Source organism: Miniopterus schreibersii (genome assembly GCF_964146895.1).
Source record: "Miniopterus schreibersii genome assembly, chromosome: 19".
Lineage (NCBI taxonomy): Eukaryota > Metazoa > Chordata > Mammalia > Chiroptera > Miniopteridae > Miniopterus > Miniopterus schreibersii.
The window spans coordinates 11,709,535-11,735,626 of NC_138119.1; the positions used below are offsets into that span (position 1 = coordinate 11,709,535).

The 26,092-nt window shown below is 45.2% G+C and overlaps 2 protein-coding genes across 3 annotated transcripts; both read right to left on the minus strand.

Moving 5' to 3' along the window:
* Positions 1 to 40: 40 nt before the first annotated feature.
* On the minus strand, positions 41 to 8,154 carry BNIPL (BCL2 interacting protein like). Its single transcript, XM_081122359.1, has 10 exons — positions 8,031 to 8,154; positions 7,130 to 7,225; positions 6,868 to 6,932; positions 6,439 to 6,663; positions 3,736 to 3,918; positions 3,449 to 3,551; positions 3,155 to 3,286; positions 1,877 to 1,963; positions 1,420 to 1,518; positions 41 to 683 (listed from the first exon to the last, which is right to left on the minus strand). Exons 1-10 carry the CDS (start codon positions 8,072 to 8,074, stop codon positions 647 to 649), a joined length of 1,071 nt encoding a protein of 356 aa, XP_080978485.1. The 5' UTR covers positions 8,075 to 8,154; the 3' UTR covers positions 41 to 646.
* A 725-nt stretch (positions 8,155 to 8,879) lies between these two features.
* Positions 8,880 to 25,686, minus strand: PRUNE1 (prune exopolyphosphatase 1). 2 transcript variants are annotated; one of them, XM_081122362.1, is made up of 8 exons: positions 25,508 to 25,686; positions 19,023 to 19,115; positions 17,980 to 18,182; positions 16,165 to 16,349; positions 15,294 to 15,452; positions 14,497 to 14,591; positions 12,570 to 12,728; positions 8,880 to 10,724 (listed from the first exon to the last, which is right to left on the minus strand). In XM_081122362.1, the coding sequence occupies exons 1-8, from the start codon at positions 25,544 to 25,546 to the stop codon at positions 10,293 to 10,295; spliced, it is 1,365 nt and encodes a 454-aa protein (XP_080978488.1). In that variant the 5' UTR covers positions 25,547 to 25,686; the 3' UTR covers positions 8,880 to 10,292. The 2 variants fall into 2 exon arrangements, with proteins under 2 accessions (XP_080978488.1, XP_080978489.1); XM_081122363.1 differs by having other exon boundaries at positions 18,938 to 19,115; positions 25,508 to 25,617.
* Between the last annotated feature and the right edge of the window lie 406 nt (positions 25,687 to 26,092).

The window sequence follows — 26,092 nt, forward strand, 5'->3', positions numbered from 1 at the left end:
ATGTAAGGTGCTGGGGAAAGAGCAGTTCACTTCCTTGGCTCACAGCTTAAATCTCTCGCAATTTATTAACCGCTACATCTGAATCGACTAGAGAAAGATTTCGAAAGCGCGCCTTCCCGGGCTCACAGGCAGCACGCGGGACTGGGGAGGAAAGCGGGGCACACAGCAGATCTCCGGGGCTGCGGGAGGGGGCTCCCGCCTGGCTCCCAGCAGGCGGGCTGGCTGTGCTCAGGAAAGCCCTGCCCTTCCCACAGCGCCCCGCCTTCAGGACTGCTCGAATACCCCCGGTGGGAAGGATCTCAGCCCCTTCCTTCAAGATGATGAAAATGACTCAGAGATGTAGTTACTGCCCAGGGCTCTACAGCTAAAGCAGGACTAAGACCCACAGCTTTGCACTTTCCCATGCAAAATGCCACTACGTGCTGAAATGAAAGCCACCAACCAGATCAGGTTCCAGCCCTCAAAACCCCCAGCTCTGAAGGCAAGGTCACAGAAGGAATGACACCACATTGAGATGTAAAGATCCAGGGGTACTGGGGTTGAGGATGAGATGGTTTACAGAACAGCTTAGGTGTTTCTGGGGTTAAGGTGTAGGCAGATCGATATCTTTGCTTGGTTCTAAGGCCCTTTATTCCAGTCCTAAATGCTAGGTCCTTTCTGAGCCATGGAGATCGTGGTCCAGCCTAGGAGAGAGAAGAACAAGTAGTACAGGAGCAGGGCCTGGGTGGGTTTTGTTTGTTTATATATCTATATCTATATCTATATCTATATCTATATCTATATCTATATCTATATTTTTTTAATTGATTTTTCAGAGAGAGAGGGAGAGAGAGAAACATCGATGTGAGAGAGAAACATGAATCGGCTGCCTCCCACACATGCTCTGACTAGGGATTAAACCTGCAATGTGCCCTGATGAGGAACTGAATCCACACAGGATGACGTTCCAACCAACGGAGCCACCCAGCCAGGGCAGGGCCTGGGTTTTACTCACCAGTTTGGGGAGAGAAGCCAGGTGAATTGGAAGACTGGGTGCTTGAGTTGCTCATTATTGAGGATCCTTTATCCCTAGCACCCCTCCCCAAACGGATAGTCTCTCCAGCTTACTGCCAACAAACACATCCCTTTCTAATTTCTAGCGCGGGTCTGAATCTCCTTTAAAGTCTGTGCTGTGATCATTCCTTTATGCCTTGTTGCCTCCGAACTTATATGTCCAGTGTTTCAATTTGTTCTTGTTGGATACAGTAGTGTCCTTAATTTCTTCTCTGGGTATGTGCATATTTTCTCAGGTACCTTGAAACATCTAAAAGCAGGGCCTCTGGCTTTTAGTTCCTTTGTATCTCCCCCAAGGCATTAAGAAAATGGAAACTGGCTTTACACATCCCACCCCAAACCTTTATCCTTAAGCTCAGGACTCACTGTCTGACAGCTTCAGGGATGTGGACCTGATCCAAGGAGATGAGTTGGGCCAGTTCTCTCAGGCTGTTCAGAAAACGAATCTTTCGTGTGAACTTGGAACTGAAAAGAGGGGATAAACCATGTGCTGTATACTGGGAAGAGGGCTCCTGGAGACCCTTACAAAGGGAAATGGAACATGTGGAGAGTGGTTAAAAGGCTAGAAAGGGCCAGGGTGGGGCAAGTTCTTCTTAATCTTGATTTTGAAAATGGGAAGAAGGGGGGAGCATTTGAGACCTTGTTCTAAGGCTTATGCTATCAATTTGGCTCAAATAAACTCATTAAAAAAAACGGGGTGGGTGAGGCAGGGTCACTGGAGAGAAAAAAGGACATCTGTAATATTTTGTACAAAAAAACACCACCACCACAAAAAAACGGGAAGAAGTGGAAGGAAGGAAGTCCTTGTCCCCAGAGCTAGTACCTGATGAAGGGCCGAAGCAGTGCCAGGAATGCCTTCATATACCATGTAGCATGGACAACTACCAGGGCGCGCAGGTTTTTCCTTAGCCTGAAGAACAGGAGAGCATTCTGTTTCTTCTCCCACCTTCATGCCTGAAGATCAGGTGAACTATATTCTTTACTTTAACTTCCTTCACTTCTCTAAGTTCTAGATTTTTTTGGCAACTGGGTCTAACTGCCATTCTTTTGTTGTTGTTGTTGATCCTCACACAAGGAAATTTTTTTCCATTGATTTTTAGAGAGAGAGGGAGGGAGGGAGGGAGGGAAGGAGGGAGGGAGAGAAACACCAATGTGAGGGAGACACATTGATTGGTTGCCTCCCACACATGCCCTGACTGGGGCTGGGGATCGAACCTGCAACCCAGGTACGTGCCCTTGACCAGAAATCAAACCTGGGACCCTTTGGTGCACAGGCCAATGCTCTAACCTGAGGCACACCAACCAGGACATAACTCTCATTCTTTTTTTTTCTTTCTTTTTTTAATACATCTTTCTTGATTTCATAGAGAGGAAGGGAGAGGGAGAGAGAGAGAAACATCAATGATGAGAGAGTCATTGATCAGCTGCATCCTGCACGCCCCCTACTGGCGATTGAGCCTGCAACCTGGGCATGTTGAATCTGACTGGGAATTGAATCTCGATCTCCTGGATCCTAGGTTGATGCTCAACCCCTGAGCCACGCCGGCCGGGCGCTCCCATTCTTTTAATTGCAATACGCCACTCTGATTTACTTGATTTCCACAAATACCCAGCAGCAAAGGTATTCTCATTGCCATTTTGCAAATAAGGAAACTGAGTCCCAGAAAGGTTAAGGGACTTGTCCAAAGTCACACAGCTGATTAAAAAAACAAGCCCAGCTGGCACATGCCCAGGTTTCGGGCTCGATCCCTAGTAGGGGGCATGCAGGAGGGAACCGATCAATGACTCTCTCATCATCGATGCTTCTTTCTCTCTCTCTCTCCCTCTCTCTGAAACCAATAAAGATATGTTTAAAAAACAACAACACACAAACAAAACAAAACAAAAAAGCCCCACACAAAAAACCTCCAAAATCCAAAGTCACATAACTGGTAAGTGGCAAAGGCAAGATTTGAAATTTGACTTCTCTGACCCCAAGAGAGAGGACAGGCTTGGAAAGGGGTGTAGAGGGACAAAAAAGGGGAAGAACTTAATGGCAGTAGAAAGAATGGAAAGATGGAAAAGAAAAAGCTAAGAGAGGCCCCCTTGTTCTGAGGCTCACCGCCGATCTAGAGTCCGGTAACACTGGCGTATCCAGCTCAGAGGTGGAACCTGGGCCCTGCTTGTGCCTCCACTCAAATGAACAAGCAGATAATTTTCAGCCACCAGCAGCTCCAGAGTTCCCACCATATACCTGGGGGGACAAAATTGTCAGGATAGGCATGTGTTTGGGGTTGTGGGGAGTGAGATGGAATTACTATAGACTCTACCATCAGCTACCGATCAAGAAGGGGTTTCTTTCCTACTTTTCCCTCCCTAACATCCACCCTGGAGCCCTTCAGGCCCTCCATCTCACCTAAATAAGTGTTCCATGACATAGGTATAGTTGGGGATGCTGCTTCTGGGTAGATAACAGGAAGCAAAGAGGATGACAGCATTGAGGCCATCACCATGGTAACCTGGGCAGGATAAGGGAAAATTCATTCAGTCAGCAAATGTGCATCAACAGACATGTTAGGTTGAGGGACTCTGAGGGTCTCTGGAAGTTACAGAAGGACTGTGAACCCAGTAACTGAGTTTCCAGCTTAGGCATTTAACTCCAGAAGTCCCAGGTCTTACCCCTCCACTTATGCTAGCCATTACCTCCATGAGACAGGACTTTCTTATAGGGCTCAATGACAGTCATGTCCACTCGCTGCTCCCGCTGCCCTGTTCGGAACACCCTCCAGCGATGACCGTCTTCTCCAGCCACATCCCACACACAACCCTGGCCCAGCCTTTCAGCTGCCTCGCTCGCCCCCAGACCCTCCGCCTGGGGCAGCTCATCTAAAAGAGAGGGATGGGGAAGGATCAGCAGGGCAGGATACACACCTTCAGTATCTGGTAACATCCCCAGATTCCTGGAGTTTATTACTCCAACTTCTCATTCCTCAATTTTTCCCCATGATTCTAGCCCTAGTTTGTTCAATACACCCAAACCCTTGCTGGTTTCTGTTTCCTGTGACTCACCATCCTCACTTTTTCACTAGACAGTGACCTTGAGGTAACCTTGCATTATGGTAGGTCGATGGCCCTTGCCAGTATCAGTATTTTTCTGGATTCTTTCTTTCTTTCCATGCTTCTCCTTGAGTGAGCTCACCTATTCCCGTCTTCAGTTACCACCAATAAAGTGATGACTCCAAAATTTGCCTCTTTAACCCAGGCTTCTCTCCAATTCTAGACCCATGTCCCTAAATGCCTAGACTGGACATCTCCACTTTGTTTGTCTCTGTCATTTCCAAGTCACCAGACACAAAGTGCAACTCAAAGTCATGCTCTTCCTCCTCTCTCCCATATTTCCTTCCTTGAGGACCCCATCCATCTAGCTTCCTGAGAGGGAAAACTGTACATCATCCGAGACTCTTCTCTATCAGCCCTCAAGCCAACTGGACGCCAGATCCTCTTTCATCTACCTCCATTACATTCTCTTATCATTCTTTCCACTATTAGTCCTGGTTCAGGTTCTTAGCATTTCTCACATGGCCTTAGTATGAGCCTCCTAAGTGGCCTCCCTGCCTTTATTCTGTTTTCCTCCATTCCACCCTCCATACCACCACTAGAGCAAGCTTTCTGTTCTCCCCTACCGTCTTTACTGAAATGGCAATATAATATGCCCACTAATTCTGCAAGATCTTTTCATCGCAATAGAAAGAGCTGCCTCATCTTAAAAAATAGTTGCCTAGTACTTAGTATTCCGTTGTATGGATGCACCATAATAGCATTAATACCCTACTGAAGGGTCTTTAGGTTATTTCCAATATTTTCAGAGCAAGGAAATCTGATCATGTCATTCCCTTGATTAAAAGCATTCAATGACTCCCTATTGCCTGTAAGATAAAATCTAAACTCATTAGCATGGCAGCGAGGATCTCCATAATTTGACCTTGCCTGTTCAACATAGCACTATCTTTTGTCATTCTCGCTCTACCTCTGAGCCCTTCATATCTGACTGATATTATGATATACTAATATTTTGTTGTTATTTTGGCCCTGGCTCCGGGGACAGCTTCTAATGAAAAAGGTGAAAGGAGTATCTTTTGTTATTCATAACAAGCCCCTTTCAAACCATGGGCTGATATTAATGAGGTGACTTTGGAAAGCCCCTAAGGATGAGTGGCTGGTTGCCAGGGGAACCATCCATGTGATTAGAAGGTTGGAACTCTGGGGAGGGGAGAGAGACTAGAGGTTGTGTTCATCACTAACAGCCATTTGATCAATCATGCCCACATAATGAAGCCTCCATAGAAACCCTAACCAAAGGGGTATGTATGAAGACCTTCTGGGTTAGTTAACACATGGAGGCGCTAGGAGGGTGCTGTGCCTGGAGAGGGCATGGGAGCTCCACACCCCTTCCCACATACCTTGTCCTCTTCCTTCTGGCTGTTCCTGAGTTGTATCCTCTTATAATAAATCTGTAATTCATCTACAGATTTGTAGATGTAATTCATCTTGTTTTCCTGAGATCTAGTGAACCATTCTAATAAATTATGGAACCTGAGAAGGGGGCAGTGGGTAGCCAGTTGGTCTGAAGCGCAGGTGACAACCTGCACATGTGACTGGTGTCCAAAGAGGGGGGAGGGGCGTCGGTCTTGGGGGACTGAGCTCTTAACCTCTGGGTTCTGCGCTTAGTCCAGGCAGTTAGTGTCATAACTGAATCTTAGATACCTAGTTGGTGTCTGGAGAGTTGGAGAATTGGTTGATGTGGGGAAAACCCACACAGCTGTTGTCAGAAGTGTTGTGAGTAGAGCAGAAACAGTTTTCCTTAATATCTAAGTAGTCATGCTTAATCCTTGAGTTCCCCAACACGCCATGCTCTAGTCCAAGTTGCTTCCTCCAGCTAGAATACCTCTCCAAGTACCCGATAAACAATTGCACAGTCACCTCCTCTGTGAAGTCTTAGACAGAACTGACCTTCTCCTTCCCCCTGCCTACGCTTACCCTGTACACATGTAGAGCAGAACCTTTGCCTACACTTATTTGTATATATATTTATTTCTTACTAAATGGAGGATTCTCTAGGGTAGGAATTATCTCATTGATCTTTATAACTCCGTTTCTAGCTCAGTGGTGGCATGCAACAGTCGTTCAATAGCTTTCCTTGATAAACAAAGGACCCCAACCCTCCTCTACTGACTACCCTCACGTTGGATTTCTAGGCTCTACTTTTTCATTCTGAAGAATTAATTTTGCTGACCTTACCTCTCAGTCCCCACCTTATGAGTTCTAACTTCAGTCCCATTAAATCCATCCTGAGCTTTAACACGGGCCTCTACTTCTACCTGCTCGTTCCTCAGGTTTTTTTCCTACCTTCCCATTCAAATTCATGTCCACTGTCCAGCTTCTCAGAGTCTGAAGGTGTCTCCAATTCGTCTATTTCCAGGTCAGAACTGCCATCAGGAGAGGAAGGTACAGAGAGGGTGGGAGAAGAGCCATTATCTCCAGGCCCCTTCGTCAAATTCAGTCGCAACTCTGGGGCAGAAAGACGTTTACGCATGTGGCGCCGGCCACACAAGGCTAAAGTGCTGGGGGTACCTGGGGCGGGGGGAGGGGTACAAAAAATAGAAAGATGTGTTGGTTAGAATTCCTGTATATGGAAGTGATAATATGGGGTGAAATCTAAAGAAGGACTGACACAGGGGACATTTGGGACAAGGGAAGCTGCAAAGGGATAAAGGCAGCATGAACCTCCACTGGATTAGAATCAAGAATTTGAGGCCTCAGTTCTAATTTACCTACCTGCCTGTGAGTCTCTTTGGGGATCATCAGGATCTTCAGAAGAGTCAGCCTCTTCAGGAAGCAATCTGGAAGGAAAAAAGATTAAAAGGGGGGAAAGTATAGGCTAAAGGCACCAAGCCAGGTATCCAACTACCCATTCTCTCTCCCTGCCATGATTTTATTACCTCTGCTTTCTTTTTCCCACTTCAAGTTCTATTTACCACCCCTGCCCTCCACTTGTGACCATCACTTCCGTCTCCCAACCTCCCTCTCACCTCCTTACCTAGGGAATTCTTCATCCTGCCATTCCTCCTTCAGCTCCAGTTCCCCAAGTCTCAGGGATGCTCCTAGTCCTGCTTCTTCTGCGTTCTCCCCGACCCTAAGATAGTCCCCCATCCCCGGGAAGAAAAGATTATCGTGAGACAAACTAGATGTCTTGAGGGAACTGAATTGTAGGTAGGAGACACTGGCATGAAGAATAGTAATTAAGGTGCAGAGCAGAGAACAGGCCTTAAAAAGAACTCATCTCATTGACAGATGTTTCTATCATCTTCACCACTTGCTCAAAACAGATCACCCCAACTGTTGGGTTTAGGAGCAGAGGAAGGATAGTATGTAAAGTTAATCTTACTTACTTCTGTGACAGTTGCTCCACCTACACAGTAGGGGTGGGAAGTATTCCACATTACAATTGGCTGGAAGCTGACAGACCTGCCCAGGAGTCACTGGGCAAAGTTTAGGAAGATGGCACCTAGGCAGGCCTGCCTTTCCTCCACCATACTGGGGAGTGGTCAGGGGAAACCACAGTCTAGGTGGAGGGGTGGGGAAGGAGGTAAGGGGGAAGAGAGATTGCTGGGGAGAACCTAGACCTAAACTTAGTTCTGGGTCAGCTTTCCTAATAGCCATTCTGGAGGGTGGGGGTTAGAAAACAGGGAATAGGGGCAGACTTATCAGACACAAAATACAGAAACTTTCTTTTAAAAAAACACAGTAGGAAATTACTCTGGACTCCCTGTCCCCTACTTCCCAGACAGCTACCCCCATCCCTTGTCTGTAAATTAATTCTCTTACAGCCTTATCGCCTCTAGGAACATGAGATTAGACCTGGTAAGAGCTGCATGGTGGGAAAGTCCCAAGACTATTCACTTTTTGTTTCTAACCAAGTTAGCTAAGATCTTACTTACCCAAGAGCCAATGTCTTTTCTTCTGCCTCTTGTATGGTTCCCATCTTCACAAATCTGTCCCCTTCCTTAACACCTGGAGTTTTCGGGGAGTTGGTTGCCCCAGCTCCCCAACAATTCTCTACCCTTTCTCTGCCTCAGCTGTTGTTGTCTTGCCTCTAAGGAGCAAGGTGTGGAAGGGAGGTAACCTCACCCTCAAACAGGTTTTGCCACCTCCCTTCTCAATGAGCAGGTTTGCCCAAAAGAAAAACCATGTCTATGCCTATGTGGGGGCGGGCTTTGGGGAGGAGAGTACTTTTTTTTTTTTTAATTGTTTTTTTTTTTTTTTAGAGAGAGGAAGGGGAGAGAGAGAGAAACATTGATTGGTTGCCTCCTGTATGTGCCCCGACCGGGGATCGAACCCACCACCTGTTGGTGTACGGGAGGACACGCCAACCAACTGAGCCACACCAGCCAAGGTGGAGAGTACATTTTCCAAAATGGCTAATCTTGAAGGGCTCTAGGAAGGCAATTTGCTCTTTTCTCCAGACTCCTTATAATCTGGAAGCTGCTCTTAAAAAAAAAAAAAAAAAAGGAATGGTAAAAACCATTTTGGTTTTAGGACTATTTTGGCCCTACTTTTTGAGTATAAGCAAAATCAGTGACACAGAAGTATGTAATAAGGATGGTTCTGGAAGAAACAAATGAAAGGAAAGGCTGAGGATGAGGGGAGCTAAACACTGCTCCTTAATCCCAAAGAGTCAACAGAAAGAAGATAGTAAGCACAACAGGAAGAAGGGAGAAAATCATGAGGCTGAAGCAATTATCTGATGGAAAGGCCTGATCGTTGTAAAAAGAGACAATAAGACCCCAACCAGGAAAACATTATTTAATACTTTAACAAAATGCAAAATAAAGTACCCGAGTTACAAAACATAAATTCCTTTGGTTCAGTAATCACACCACTATTTTTGTCTTTCAACGGCTACACACATCACCCCTCAAAGTGAAGTCACACTGTCCCCCTCACACTGAAGACGTCATGCCAAAACCATCACATACCCCACTATTCAGTGAAACTTGGCAACTTACATGGACTAGAGCTGTGGGTTAGGAAAAGGGGGAATAGGTTGGTCTGAAGAAACAAGGGAGACTATACATGCAGAACAAGTCAGCGGGAGGGAGCTTGTTCATGGGTCACTATGGTATGAATTATACCCCTGTACATGCTACATGAGGCTGAGTCCCTTCATACAATCACATGTAAATACAGACAATCCAGTGACCCTGAGCACTCCCAGGGAAAACAGAACTTCTAGTCTAGATCCTTAGCTTTACAGGTGGGGAAAATGAGACTTAAAGATGAAGTGTCTCGCCAAAAGACACAGTCCGTGGCAGTCCATATTAGAACTCCATGTTTCCTTTTAATATGAGCCAGAAGAGAATGACATGGACAAGAAATTGACGGACCCACTAATGCAGGGACAGAGCTGAGGTTCTCATTGCAGTTCTGCTGTCTTTTGGGCAGAGTGCCCATGAGGTCGTAAGGCCTTCCTGAGTGTCTCCTGAACACTCGGGGATTTGGGGTTCTTCAGGCTCCCTGTGGCTTTGGGACAAGGGATCCAAAGAAACTGAGGGCCAGGTTACCTGATTAGGGCAGAAGATAATGGCCTCTATCTGCTCCCAAACAATCTTTAAAAAGTCACCATAAGCTTAGGAAAAAAATTTAGCCATTTCGGCATCAGACACCTTTTACCTAACTGGGGGAAGAAAGAGGAGTCATGAAGCTGGAAATCTGCTAAAGGCTGAAAACTGAAATAGGAGTTTCCAAAGTGCACTCTATTTTCTATCTAGCTTAGAGTAGGCATTCAACAGATATCCGAATCAATGAGAGAACAAATGAGCACATGGAGACAATGCCTGTTTGGTTCCATGAGAGATACTGGTTCTGTTAAAGGGCCTTGCTGAGGGCACTTTGGGGGTACATTCTTTTTGTGCTATTCTGCTGGAACAGCATAGGAGTTGCATTGTACCCCTGGGGAGTCAGTGCAGATCTAAAGAATTAAATTAAATAACAGAATTGGATTGGCAGAGATCGGGGGGAAAGGCGGACAGCCATTCCTAGAGCAGCTGCCTTCTCTTACTTCTTCCTCCTTCCAGACTCACGGGAACAGTCCAAGTGCACCAGGTCCTGGAGCACTGGGGACAGAAGAGCCGAAGCCTCTCAAAACATGCATTCGAGGTGGTTCAAGCAACTTCTCTCACTGTCCCCTCCTCTCCCAATAGTCACTTCTTGGACAGGAAGGCAGTGGTAGATTGTGACAGTGAGATTTGGCTGCACTTCTCAAAGATGGCCTCGGCCGAGAGTTTAGGCAGCCCCTGATCCAGAGGGCACTCATCCACCAAGCTGTTCATGGGCGTGGGGGGCAGCGGAGGCTCCTCCTCATCTTGGCTCAGTCCAGGAATCAGGGAGGAGGTCACTGCCCTGTCCGATTCCTTGTCTACCTGCTCCCTGGACACATCCACTGTCTCAGGCTGCCCTGAAGGGATTGTCATGGAGTCAAAATATGCTGACAGGGCTTCCTGGAGCAGAGGCAGAAATTTCTTTCGACAGACCTGGGTGTTGCCTTGAAGATAGGCTTGGAGGTTAGGGTGGGTGGTTGGGGCGGCAGTCAGCTTCAGAGACGGAGACTGGGATTGTTCCAGGACTCCACAGATCTAAAGGGGTGACGAGATAGGGAAATGGCATATAAGGTGGTGAAGCAAACTGCCAAGGCAGATTGCTGAGGCTTCTAAGCTGGAGGCTTCTCTTACAGAGAAGACTTTTTTTTTTAAGTTACCCAGAGTTCAGCTCTATTGTTTGCAACAAAAGGCACATCAGCTAATATACATAGTATTTTAGAAACAGAAGAAACATTTAAGATCATATATTTCATTTTATTAATAAGTAAACTGAATCCCTGAGAGATTAAGCATCTTGAGAAAAATCATGTAGAAGATGGTAGAGTCTGAATCAGAACCCAGGACCACCAGCTTCTAACCTAGTGTTGTCTCCAAGTGTTTTCCTGTGCTCAAAAACTCAAACTCTGTCCTTAGCTGGGAAGGGACACATATCTACACTGAGGTCAGGGGAAGGATAGAGGCAGAAAGAATGAACAGGTCAAGGTAGGGGTGGGAAGTATGCCAGGCATGGTGTCAAGTCTGGTCATTTACAAATACTGCTTTATAGGATTGGTATTACTATTACCCTCATTAAGAGGTAGGGAAACTGAGGCTTAGACAGATTAAGTAACTTCTTAAATTTATAGTTTGAATGAAGCAAAGCTAACACTTGAACCTAGGCCTGTCACCAAAGCTGGTGTTCTGAATCACTGTATTATACTATTCCTAAAACAGGAAGAAGAGAGGAAATGGTAGGGCTGATTGTGAAAAGAGGACTCTCATTTCCCAGCACAAGGCAGCCTATGCTATAGTGTCATCACAGCTCCAGGAGAAAGGCACAGAGGGGCTGTGGTTGGGAGAAGGTGGGGAGATATAGGAAGGCGGGGAGAGGCACTTCTATTGGCCAAAGTACCTTTTCCTTTCTAGCATGATTAGTAGGAGCCACCTTTTACCGAGTGTTTACCTTGTGCCCAGCAATGTATTTTACATATGATGTTATGTTTAATGATCACATCAGACTAATTATTGGTAATATTATGCTACTTACAAGCTCAGAAGTCAACTGATTTGCTTTAGCTCAAAGAGAAAGTAAGTGGCAAACCTGGGACAGAAAAGCATGTCTATCTACCTTTCAAAACTGTAGTCTTTCCACAATGCCAACTACCCTCCACTAAATGAATTTACATTTGCTTCCTAGAGGAGAAGACAAAGGCAGAGAGGTGTGGGAAAGGGCGGACGTAGCTTTTACCGGCTCAAAGGATTACCTGGCTGTATTCAAACCAATCTTCAGCAGTTGTCATACAGCCCAAGCAACCCAAAGAGGCCCTGGACTGCCTTAAGTCCACTTTCGAATTCTTCCCTGGGCTAATGAGTAACCAACAGAGGGAAAGAAAGGGGAGGAGGTAGGAAAGGCAGCCAAACGGAAAACCAGGCAAGAAAACAAACCTGTTCTCAGGTCACTTCTCTACACAGTCAGCGCTACACAGAGTAATTACTCCCTGCACGGGTAAGTAGTAGAAAAGGTTTCTCTTATGTTTCCGCTTTTCAAGGGAACAGGGTAGAGAGAAAGGAATTGATTTTCAGGGTTGAACAGTTAACGATTAAGCTAAAAATCAAGTTCTAACTCCAGATTCATCACATTTACTTTTAACCTGATTTCAAGTTCCTTCTAAGTAGGAACTCCACCTGTAATTCTCTTTGGAATCTCCCCTTCTCAACAACAGGATGACTAAGGATTCACGCAGACACAGAATGGAAAAAAGCGGGAGGGGAGATTCTGGAAATAGGTCAAGGGACCTCTACGTAAATGGAAGAACCAAAGAGAGGTCTTTACAGCACAGGGCAGCGTGTACAGGTGGAGCTCTGGAGAGCCCTCAGGCTAGAGAAGAGACAGAGACTCACTGTCATTCGGAGTGCTGCATGGGGACAGAAAATAGCCAATTGCCGCACTGGCTCATTGTGAGTGTTGAAGAAGATGATCATGGCGACCAAGGCATCATAGCTGTGGGCCTGGCAGAAAGCATGGAGGTCTGCAATGAGGCCAGACCTCTGCAGGAAGGCCTGAAAGAGAAGAAATGGGCAGGGATGAGGGATACAGCTGGAACCCCCTTGTCACCACCAACAAAAAGTGCTTATAAAGCGTTTCTTTGAATGTTAACCTGGGCCTTATACTCCATCAGAACGGTACCTAGTATTTACTCTGTGCTATCTATGTTCCCGTAGGCAGTCGATCAATGACGACTCTCTCATCATTGATGTTTCTGTCTCTCTCTCTCCCTCTCCCTTCTTCTCTCTGAATCAATAAAGATGTATTAAAAAAAAATAACGTGTGTAACATGCCTGGCAAGTACAAGGCTCCCCTGCTCTTGCAATCAAACAAGCAAGGTCTTTGCCTTGTGGGTATTTTTATTCTAAAAGAGAACAGGGCATACAAATAAGAACAGACATGTGACAACTGCATCCTTGACTCTTCCTTCTTTGACAATCTCTACCCTTCTCCAAAACCTCACACAGCCTTTCCTCCAATGGACGACACCAATGTTCCTGATCAGGGCTCCTCTCTATCCTTGGCATTTCTAACGCCTGATTTGTACTGTGATTATGGTACTTGGTAGCTTAGCCTTTTATGTTCTTATGTTTGTTTCCCAAACTAGGTTATGAGTCATAAGAGGTCATGCTTTTCTGTTTTATTTAATTATTTAGGATTTTTACATAGCATTTAGTAGAAAGCTATGCAGACTATGAGAGTATGTGTTAAGATCGGGCTGTCAAATGATTTAAACCAATATAATATGGAACCAGGTATTAAAATACCATTATCAAAGTTATGTTCATTTACTGAGCATCCACTTTGTGACAGGGACTGTCAAAGGTGCTGCAGATATAGCAGAAACAAAAGAAACAGGGTCCTCCCTCTGGCAGAGCTGATAAACGAGCAGAGAAATATAGACAATAAATAAGGAAACCATGAAATATGATTATTTCAGTGTGTTGAGTGCTAGGAGGAAAACAAAGTAAGATAACTGTTAGAGATTTTTAAGCAGGGAGGATATTATTTCAGTTAGGATGGTCAGGAAAAACCTCTTAAAAAGAGGAGACATCTGAGCTAAGACCTGCACAATAGGAAGGAGCCAGCTATGCAGAGGGAAAAGCAAGTACAAAGGCCCTGAGTTGGGAATGAACTTAATGGGTCCAAGGAACAGAAAGAAAACCAGTATGGCTGCAGTGTTGTGAGAACAGGAGCGGGGCTGGAGTGAGTGAGATCAGAAGGAAAGACCAGGGCCAGACCAAGGTGGGCCCTATAAACCACAGTAAAGTCTTCACATTTTATTAAAAGTGCATTGAGCCCGGCCGGGCGTGGCTCAGCGGTTGAGTGTCGACCTGGGATCCAGGCGATCAGGGTTTGATTCCCGGTCAGGGCACATGCCCAGGTTGTGGGCTCGATCAATGACTCATCATTGATGTTTCTATTTCTCTCCATCTCCTTTCCTCTCTCTGAAATCAATAAAGATATATTTAAAAAAAAAAAAAAGTGCATTGAAAAGGCAGTAGAGGAAGGGGATGATATGATCTAAGTTACGTATTAACATCATCACTCTGGCTACTGTTGGGAGAATGGTTTGTAACGGTGCAAAAGTGGAGGCTGGGAAGCTGTGCGGGCTATGAGAGTCGTGCAGTGAGAGACAATGAACTGTGGGAGTTACGACAGAGCTGGTGAAACACAGACAGGTACAAGATATACTCTGGAGGAAAGCCAGAAGTAAGGGGCAAGGTTACCTACATAACTGAAGGTTTTCTCTTCCCACCCACACCTACATCTTGCTCTTACCTCCAAATCCATATATATTGCACTAATGGCCACCTTGATGCCTTGTCTGAAGATGGTCTTCTGGTCCTTTCTCAGCATCTGCTCGGTGGTCAGTCCTAGAAAGTAGATGTGAGATTAGGGGTCAAAAAAGAGGAGCCCAGGAAGGTAAAGACACCAAGATGAGTCAAGGAAGAGGAAAAACACAGCTTCTCCCTGGGGCAATAACTAGGGCAGATAACTGAAATTTAATAATATAATAAAAATTACTTTAAATTACCGGGTCACAGTAGTTACCCTTGGAGTGAGGTACTTTGGAGAGAAGGGGCTTTAGAGAGAGGGACTTTGGGGGGAAAAAAGTAAAAGGAAGACAGGTTTTTACTTTTGATTTTTTTCCCCCTTTCTGTGTTGTTTTAATTTTCTAAAAGTACATGTGGCACTTTATTTTTTATCAGGTGGTAGCTGGGTGGAAAATTATAGAAGATTTTTGTTTTCTTCCTTTGTCCTTGGAATAGTCACCCTGTTTCCCTGACCAATTATCCAGATCGCACTCTGATAATTTAGTACTCCCTCAGCGTATTTTATTTATATGTCTATATTCTCTGATTAGACTGGAAACCTCTGAGACTCTTAGTATATTCCTCCTCATCTTCCCCAATAGCCCAGATAGAGCAATCCAGTACATGATTGATTAGTTCCTGATTGGACTCACACACTACCCCGTTTCTCTCCAAAGCTTAAACCATTACCCATGTTCTGAAAACTGTTTTGATGGTGTTTTCTTACGTGGGAGGGAGAGAAGTCGGTTTAACACTTCATACCTGACACATCAAACTTTGCCTTTCGCAGAGAATCAAAGATGTCATTTCTCTTGGGCAGATCTGGGAAGAGGGCCTCCAGTTTCTCCACATATTTCTTGTCCTTCAGGGTTGCTTTTCCAATTTTAAGGTCCATGTTGACACAGTCCAGGATGATTGTTCCTGTGGAAAAGGAAGATGGCAGAAACTCAAATCTTGTGGACGTCCACTCTTGACCACTGAAACACACATAACCCTCCAACCAGATGGACATAATACAGGGGAGATCGAATGCAAACTCACTGAAAACAAAACAAGAAACTGGGACAATGTCCTAAGGCCTCCCAAATCCAAACTAAAATGGAGGCAGGGAAATGGGGAACAGGTAGAAAGGAAGCCTGAGCATCTCAATCTTTGGAGATTTTGAAACCTAGTTAGAGAAAGATGACCTCTCTTCCATGGGCCAAATTCCCAGTAAAGAATCTTATAAGTTGAGACCGTCTAGTCTAACTCTCTCTCTCTCTTTTTCCCACAAATGGAGAAAATGAGAATAAGAAAGGATAAGAGACTTGCTCAAGGCCATATAACTACTACCTGGGCAGAAATGGTACTGGAATCTGTTTCCTGCTGCTTTGGCTACTCTCTTTTCATCACACAGTGCTGCTGAGGCAGCTTCTAGGTCTGTTGTCCCCTGCTTCCTTTCTGCGTTCTCCAACAAAGTATCCACAGCCTTTTAATGCCTAATTACCCCTGAAAGAATCCCAGCCTTCAGTATGGACTGAGTGGCTCTGAGAGGGTATGACCAAGCTGGAAGAATCTAGACTTTTCCACTGTCCCTTCTCTGGGATAGGAATAGAGGTACTAAGGAGTCAGGCCCCAACCAAACCACCCTCACCATGCAAAAGGGCTGCAGTTTGCCTGTCCAAAATCTCTGGTGCCCCCTGCAGGATTCTCTCGGTCACCAGGGTAGTGCAGGACCCCACCAGCTCAACTGAAACATGGCAGGGGGGGCAGCGTTTCTGCTCGATTGGCCGATGGTCTAGCACCTCTACCACTGCCTCCTCTAGGGCTGCGTCACTTCTGTCGAGGGGGGAAAAGAGAAACAAAGGTAAGTAGGAGCACTCCAGCTACTTCTAACCAATCTCCACCTCACTCGTGAAGGAAAATGCAGACATCTTAGGTAAACACTTGTACCTCTGCCTCACTCCTTTCAATTCTCTTCTTTAATGTTATAACTAAAGTCATCTTTAAATAGTGTATACGTGAATTTGGCAAAGTATCTGCTACCAATACCTTATCCATATATTTGATGTCCTTTAAGGTTGCCTTTCCAATCGACACCCTTGACACCCAACATCTAAATCTTTTCTGGTCCCTCAATTCATTTAATACCCAAATTCCATGCAGGTCACCAGATCCCATGTCTTCTACTTCAATTTGTATTTATTTCCTCTTTTTCAAACCCTCTGCCACTGCTATTCTAGGCCCTCAGTATCTCACCTGGACTATTCCAATAGTTTCTTAACCAAACACCTGCTTCCAGTCTTGGGCCTTCCTAAGCCATCCTCCACAATGCTACCTGAATGATCATTTGAAAAATGCAAATTTGATTCTGTTAGGACCTGGAATAAATATAATTATAATAGGTCCCCACTGCCCTAAAATAAAGTCTAATCTCTCTGGCAAGGCCTACAAGGTCTCCATGATCTGGCCCCTGCCTACCTCTCTAGTCTCATCTTTTTCCATGTCTTACTTTTCACTCATATTTTATGATACAGCCATGCAAAGCAAATTCCAATTCCCCCAACTCACCATGCTATTTCATGCCTGCCTGCCTTTGCTTATATTAATCACTCTCTCTGCCTGGATGATTTTCCTAACTACCTTACCTCCCCATTCCCCGAGCAAATACCTAGTTCTCTTTCGAGACTGAGATCAAGGGCCAACTCTGTTAGGAAACCTTTCCTGACACCCTCTACTCCCCTCTAGTAAATTTAACCACTCCATCCTTTGTGCACCTACTGTCCCCTGGAGTGATGGTCATCACCTACCTCTAAATCCATTACAATGATCTGTTAGCATAGTTCCCGCTTCCTGACTGAAAGTTTCTTGAAAGCAGGGACTCGTCTCACCTTCATCCTCTACACAGTTTATTAATGAGTAAGTGGACAGCTGGATCAATGTCCTTAGGTTACCCTCTGTCAATGTCCTGCTATAACCAGTGTGCTCAAGGGAAAACATACATTTTAATACTAGCAGGAGCCAGAGAGACTTATTTATGTTGCTTTGTTGACAGTTTTTTCCAGTCCTATATTAGGGATGGAATTATTAGAGGTGTGTACCTTTGTTAAACAGACACTAATGAGATATTGTCTTATGTAGGAAATAATTTTGCTAACTTTTTAAAACTTAAAGAGTTGCAATCATTATTCAAAAGTTTCTATTATAATACATCTGCCACAAAATCTTAAAAAAATAATGATACCAAAGGCAGATCTAAATGATTTCTGAGTTACCTTTAGTTTGAACTCTCCAAGTTTCTACTTGCAAAAGTGGAGAAGTGACAATATTTTCTACATCTTATATGATCCATCAATTACGATTAGCCCATGAGATTCCCGAGAGTAAAAATTCTTTCTCTCTTTATATCTTACTCATCCGAGTCCAACACGGCACATGGTAAGTATCAGCTTAACTTCCTTCCACTTACCTGGGTAAGACATGATGGTCAACAAGGATCAGGGTGAGTTGGCCAGCCTGGTGCAACGCGTGGAGGTCAATCTCATCCCGGAAAATCAAGAGGGACTCTGGAATGTGCATCTTCTGAAGGAGGAAGACATTGTCACCCCGTAGAGGTAGCTCAGAACGTTTTATATTTAAAACTGGCACAAAGACATCCTCAGCTTCAGTTGTCTGGAGAGGAAAATGAAAAAAAGGTATGGTTGCCCAGACAGTGTGGCTCAGTGGTTGAGTGGTGACCCATGAACCAGGAGATCACAGTTTGATTCCCAGTCAGGGCACATGCCCAGGCTGTAGGCTCAATCTCCAGTAGGGGCCATGCAGGAGGCAGCTAATCAATGACTCATCGTTGATATTTCTATTTCTCTCTCCCTCTCTCTGAAATCAACAAAAACGTATTTTTAAAAAGAAAAGAAAAAAAGGTATGGCAATGTTTTGGGACAGGAAAAATAAGACATTTGGGACCAAGAAACATGACCTTGGGTGAGTTACTGCCCTTCTCAAAGCCACAATTACGCAGTTGATAAAAATAAAGAGACAACTCTTGTCCCCTCTCGTTCTTAGCAACAACATGAAGGTCAACAAGATAACTCATGGAAAAGACCTAGTTTTAGATGCTGCGGAAAAGGAATTATCAGTTGTCAAGAGCTGACGTGCACATTAGGAACACACACGAGATCATGGACACCCATAAGGAACTCAATAATAAAGTGTTCGAATACTGCTTTAGAGTTTACATTCTTTTTTTTTAATGAGTTTATTTGAGCCAAACTGACGGCAACTGCCAGGAAGCAAGATCTCAAATGCTCCGGGTTTACACATTCTTCAAAATACAGTTACTCATTTGATCCTCACAGCAACACTGTAAATTATTTCGGGCCTTATAGATGGTGACATGAGACTTGGAAAAGGTAAGGGATTTAACTTACCCAAGACTAGATGGTGTTAAGCAGCGGAGCTGAATCTTGAATCCAAATCTTTTCATTCTAAGGGATTCTGTTCCTAAGTACTCACCTTTGCCAGGTAAAAAGCCAAGACGAGAGCAGACACCATGGAGTCCAAGTCACAGGCTTCATTTCCCAGCACAACATGTAGTGGTTGGGACTCCTGGAAGGAGAATGGGAGACTAGCAGAAGCATCTCCGCATTTGTTTGCCTCACTCGTGCCTGTGCAGGGCTCCACACACATCCTCTCACTGACTCTTACTGAGGAGGTAGGCAGGTTCACCCATGGGTCCTCGTCTCATGGACGAAGGTGTCAGCTGAGGGGGCACCTGTGTTTTGGCAAAGCTCTGAGCATCCCACACAGATCCAGTTAGTGGGAAAGTGCTCTTTCCTCTCTGCTACACTGTCTCCTTGAATGTTAATCATTTAAAAATGAGAATTATTTACTGCTGTTAAGGTAAGTTGATGTATTCAAGTCGGAGGTAAGCTGATGTATTCAAGCCATGGTTTATTTTTTTCCCATTTTCAAAAGAGGAAAAAGAATACTTACACTTCAAAAAATAAGATCTAGCCTGGCTGGTGTGGCTCAGTGATTGAGCGTCAACCCATGCTCCAAGAGGTCCCTGGTTTGATTCCTGGTCAGGGCACATGACCGACCTGGTTGTGGGCTTGATCCCCAGTAGGGGGTGTTCAGGAGGCAGCCGATCAATGTTTCTCTCTCATTGATCATCGATGCTTCTATCTCTCTATCCCTCTCCTTTCCTCTCTCTAAAATCCATAAAAACATATTTTAAAAAAAGATCGAGTCCATTATCTAGTTGTCCGTAAAAACTTTCCCTCTCCTTCCCCCAAGGAGCCTCCATGATAACCAGATATGACCAACACTCTCAACCCAAGAAAAAAACATGTTCCCAGAAGGTTTAGCTTAAAGTGAGCACAGTTGCTGCAACTTTTATTTTTAACACTCTGAAAAGTCCAGCTGCTGATAAGAACTGAGGAGGGAGGGTTATTATTAACTTTGTTCCCTTGCATCTCCCTAGCTATCAGAGTTTAAAATACTATACATTAAAACCTACAGTGCCCACAATAGCAGAGACTGGGATTTGGTTTAGTTCTGAAACATTTAGAGTGTGCCATCCACTGTTCTAATAGCTTTATGTGTACGAACTAATCATTTAATCTGCAAAACAACCTGAAGAGGTAGGTACTTTAAGAGTTATGATTTCATTATAGGTATGAGTACCCAGCCAGGTGGAATGAGACCATAAAGTCTATGGTTCAAGTTAGGGCACAAGAATTCTCTTACTAGTTTGCTTTTGAACTTCTCTCTCAGCCTGCTTCTGAGGGACGAAGGGGTAAGGGAGAACAAATGAGACGCACTAGTTACAGCAGAGTTTCTTAACTTCAGCACTACTGGCATTTTACACTGGCTAATTCTTTGTTGAGGGGGCTGTCCTGTGCCTTGCAGGATGTTTGGCAACATCCCTGGTGTCCACCCACTAGAGGCCTGTAGCACCCCCAGTCATGACAATAAAAAATGTCTCAACTTGCCAAATATTCCCTGGGGAGCAAAAATCACTCCTGGGTAAAAACTACTGAGTTATAGAAAGGTGAAAATCCAAGCATTCTGGCTTCTTCAATCAGGGAAGATGATTTGCTAGATGGAAAAGTTTTTAGAAAAGTGGGACAGTTCAGAGGAGCAAAACATAACAAGGAACAGTTATCAAGTAATTAATTTTAGGAAAAGAGAATCTCGGGGAGCCTAGAATCATCTTCCCTGTATTGGCTACTACCACCTCCTCCCCCAATTCCCCAGAAAGGAACAATTTTAGAAAACTTCTGGTGGTATAAATTGCCTTATCTCATAACTAACTAGGTTCTTGTTCTTCAATCACCCTATTTCCCACCTCCTATTCCCACCCCTAGAGAGAAGCAGAAAAGGCAGAGGTCATCTGTCAAGATTTTGGGCAAAGGACCTCTGGGGAAAGTTTGCACTGAGGTTCTCCCCTGCGCCCATTTCTCTAAGCCTAATTCCACAGGGTGGCAGTCAAGACCCACTCATATTGAACAGCATGGGAGATTATTTTCAATATTAAACTCTTTCACAACACAATATGAGAATTCTGTACCCAAGACCCCAGTGCTAGAGTAACTTCTCTGACTTGCAATTCCTCCTCCTGATACCAGAGAAGGCCCCTCAGCTCCCTGGATACCAAGAACTGCCCAGATGGCGGTGTACCAAAGTGACAACAAAGCACTTGAGATAAGTGGCTGCACAGATAACTTGCTCACTGAACCAGTAAGGGGGGGCACGATGTTCTCTAGGGAACTATATAAACACAAGCGGCCATATGGCCCTGACTCTGGAGCAAAAAGCAAGAGGAACAGAGAAAAGGCAGAGCAAAGGGGCCCTGGCTAAATGGCTCAGTTGGTTGGAGTGTTGTCCTATACACCAAAAGGTTGCAGGTTTGATCCCCAGTCAGGGCATATACCTAGGTTGCGGGTTTGATTCCCGGTCAGGGTGCATATGGGAGGCAACTGATCAATGTTTCTCTCTCTCTAAAAAAAATAAAATAAAAGGCAGAGCAAAGGGGTGAGACCTATTGCTGGGAACGAAGAGGCCCTTTCCAAAACTCACATTAGTGCTGCTGCATTTCAGTGGCAGAGGAATCAGAGTCAGTTAGATTTTCAGCATCAAGAGAAGGCTAAGCAGCAAAGCAAAAGGTAGAGACTAAATACAACTTCACGGCTCTGAGGTGAGGAGAAACAATTTCCAGAGGAAGACGAATAACCAATCCCTTGCGCTCAGCCAAGCTCAGACAGCAACCAAAAGGAACTAATACAAAAGGAATATTCTGGAACTTTTAGCTAATCTTGGAACAGGAGCGACCAAGGGAGGTGGTGGCATTTCTTTCCCCTGTCAGCACCCAGCATTCTCCCAGCCTAATGGTCTATTCGACACTCGAAAAACACAATGTGCACATTCCCAGCTCTGCCCTTTGCACTACTAGTTCTGCTCTGTCTGGAAGCAGTGGAGCTGACATTTGAAAAGACCACCCTAATAAGCCTCATTTTTCATTTTAAAAATGAAGATAGTACTGTAATAAATGTCATGAAGTTGTTATGAGGATTAAATGAGACAGCACAGCCCTGGCTGGTGTGGCTCAGTTGCTTGAGTGTCGTCCCAGGCTCCAAAGGGTCACTGGTTCCATTCCAGGTCAGGGCACAAACCCAGGTTGCCAGTTCGATCCCTAGTCGGGGGGTGTGCGGGAGGAAGGCAACCAATCGATGTTTCTCTCTCACATCGATGTTTCTCTCTCTCCCTTCCTCTCTCTCTAAAAATCAATGAAAAAAAAAGATCTTTTTAAAAAGTCTGTTTAAAAAAAAGAGAGAGACAGCACATAAGTGCCTACTCTGTTGTAGTCAAGATGGGCTCCCTTCTGTCTCCTCTCCCCCTCCAGGTGTAGTCAGGCCCTATTCAAAGCCTCCTCTCTCTGGAAGCCTTCCCCGATTGGCCAGGCCAGAGCAATCCTCTTCCTCTAACCTCCCACTGCTGACATCTGCGGCTCTCCTACGGAACTTTACTTCTGCCTTAAGGAGCTCACTACACTTTGTTCAAACCAGGACACTTTTTGAGAAGGAAAGGGGGTTGCGATTAATGACTATGTCAGAATAAACTAAGACTGTCCTGGGCAGAGCAGGTATATGGCTGCCCAACTTATACAGAAACATTCTCCTCATTTGGGACAAACGTGTGCAACTCTTTACCCTCACCCCACCCCCCACCAGCTGAAAGCACAAGCACAGCAGCCTCAGTTTTCTGACCATGGGGGAAGAGTTCAGAGCAAATATAGCTATACTTAGAGCATGAGGAAACCTAAGCTGCCAATGGAAGAAATACAATCTGAGAGCCATAAGTAAATATAAACTTTTTTTTTTCCTGAAAAAACAAACAAACAACCACCCACTACTTGAAATGACTATATCCTGATGTTCTTTCTGGCCTCAGTGGGGGGAGAGGGGATGGGTTCCAGGGCTGGCAAAGCCCTGAGTTCCATTCTGAAGCTGAATATGGTCTGATGCCTACTCTACAAAATAGTTACTGAGGGAGGGCGAAAAAGGAGACAAGGAGCCAGAGATAGAGAAACCCTCCCAGCAGAGAAAATGGAACTAATACTGATGCCAGGACTGTCAATTTCTCAGGAAAGCCAGCCACTCCTGGTTCCTGCCTCATGCCTGAGAAGTACAGACCACCCAGATTATCCAAAGACTGCTGGATGAACACCTAACCTCGAATGCAGCCCCACCCTGAGGCAAAACATTTTCCTCACTTGGGATGAGTCAGGATTTCTTTTAAATGGAACATCCTACTGTCATTGTGGCAGAGGCTGTAGAAAATTCCTCTGGTATCGAATGCTAAAAATATGGTATCAAGAGAGTTGTCTGGGTTATCAGCCATTTCTATATGGTGTAAAAGTCAAGCATTCACGATTCCCTACAAGTTAAACTATAGTTTAACGGGAACACTCAAATGTTAACAGTGTCTCTAAATCATACTTTCTCTTATTTTTAAAATTTATTGATTTTTTAGAGAGAGGAATGGGAGAGAGAGGGAAAGGGAAAGCAAGACAGACACACAGAGAGAAACATCAATGGGTTGCCCCCGAATGAGCTCTGACCTGGGATCGAGCCCATAACCTGGGTATGTGCCCTGACCGGGAATCTAACAGGCCACCTTTTGGTGTAGAGAGAACACTCCAACCAACTGAGCCACACAGGGCAGGGTTAACTAGTACTTTCTTTACACAAGAAACAAGTGTGGCCTCTGGGGAATTAGATGGGGAGAAGAAAAAGGATCTTTTTAATTTCATATCCATTTTGCATTTTAAAATGTTCACCATCTACATTTACAACTTCTACAACTAAAAGCAATCTAAATTACTGGTGTCCACCTGTACCTCCTGCCACCAGTTCACCAACTAACAATTCTAGTGTCAAATGTTCTCATTTCTCCTGGCCCTGGCTAGGCTATGTGATGATGAGAGCTCTAAGATACAACCTCATCTTCACAAGTTCAAGGAAAAATTAAGATCTAGGTCTTCTTGCTCCTTGAGGGATGAATGCAGGCAGAGAAAGGTCAGGATACCAGTAATATTAGAAAAATCCAGTATTTTCAGCTTCATACTGCTATAGAAGATATACTGTTAACCTGAAAGGGGGAGGGATGCTCTGGAGGGTAGATGCTGTAGGATACATGCATTCAATGAAATGCTACTGGGTGAGGTTTCAATTTCAAGGGCTCTTTACCAAATGGTGGGAAAGAGACCAGTCATTTGGGTTACTGAAGGGGATGGGGGTAGGGGTGGAATCCAACTGCTTAGCACTTGGAATGGTGCCACAAAGTTCCCTGTGGTGAAAATTGGAGGTAACATAAATGAATTAATTCCAATTTGCCTTATGCATTAAAACAACTTTCCCGAAATTTGTATTTTGCAAGTAATTGGTGTTAAAATTAAACTTCACTCCTATTCTTCAGGTAAGAACGTTCATTTATGCCAGCAGCTGAGTCTGCAGGTGGAATCAGGTCACTTTTAAGATTTGTTAAAGACCAGAATCTACTGCCCAGAAGTATTTTCAGAGTATAAGATACTTAAAAAAGGAAAGCACAACCAACCAATTGTCTAGGTTTCTACAGGGGCAGTGTAGTTTGAAGTAGGGGGAACGGGTGACATCCTGGAGCCTCTCTGTGGCCAGCTTTTGCTACTAACTGGGGATAGCAGCCTAAGGCTGCATGGCTGGGAGATTCCAACTGGCTCAGAGAGTACCAAAAATAAGCCAGAAAGCATTCAAGAGTTATGTTTATAGTTTTGATTCCAAACACGCTTTGTGTTTATCTTCCAGGTGTGGGTTTTTTGTGTGTTTTTTTTTTGGTTTGTTTTTATGTAATCTGTGTGCCTTAAGGCCAAGGAAGAAAACTGGAGGCAAAGGAATTGCAGGTTGCTGGTCAACAGACATATATTGTATATGTTTATCTTAAAAACAGGGAAATACCACAACCACCTCTAATCTAGGACGAGTCAGGGGCCCCAGGTAGAAACCGCCGTTCAGAGGCAATAAAGCCATGAGCACAGGTTTCCTCGGACCCTCGGGGTTCACCTGGAGGCCGGGGGATCAAGGAGGCCTTGCGAGTGTAGAACTGAAAGAGGGGTGGGGTGAAAGGGGCAAACACACCTCGCGGGGCATCCCTGGCGGCGGCACAGCCCTGGACCTTTTGACATAACTGACCCAGGCGACTGCGAGCAGAGGCTCAGATACAGGACCCAGACCCAGGATTTCTCCTTCCCGCTCTGGGGCAGGGGGCCAAGACCCGGGAGCCTGAGCAGCAGTCCCTCTCTCAAGACTAGATTCTCGTTGCCCACTCCTCAGGCCCCAAGCCTCATCAGATCCCAAGCCCCACCCGTGTTCCCTCCACACAGACCCTCCCCAGCTCCCTGATCTTCGTCCTTCCTGGACCCCATGATCCATCCCTCACGATCGCCGACAGGGGTCCGTTACCTGCAGAGCAGCTCGACAACCCTGCAGGTAGTCCTCCATGGTGGAGCCCAACGCGTGTCACCGCCCCTCGCAGCGGAGAGGTTTCCCGGCGAATGCGCCCCGCCCCAGACACAAGGACTTGCGGTGAGAGTCAGGAGGCGGGACTCGAACTCGCCACACGGCGATTCGGCCCCGACCCCGGGAGGAAGTGCGTAATCCGACGCTCCCGGAGTCCGACGTCGCCCCGCCCCCAGCGGCGGAGGCGGAGTTCTGCGCTCGGAGTCTCACGGGACGCCCTTCTGGAGGCTTCAAGTGGGGCGTGGCGCGGGGCGTCTTGGGAAACGTAGTCCAGAAGCTCCCAAAAGGCCCCAGGAATTGAGAGAATTTTCTGAGATCACTCATTTGACACACAGCGTATATATGTCACAGTACCCTATCTTTGTGACATCTAAACTTTCCCTTTCGAGTCAGGCTAAGTATAGCATCTTTCCATATGTTACACCGAGCCTCTGGTTGACATCTTAAATTACACATCGCAGAACGGCTCTTCTTCATCTTCCTTTCTCGAATTCTCTCCCTTCAGCAAACTGACCCATTGTCACCCAC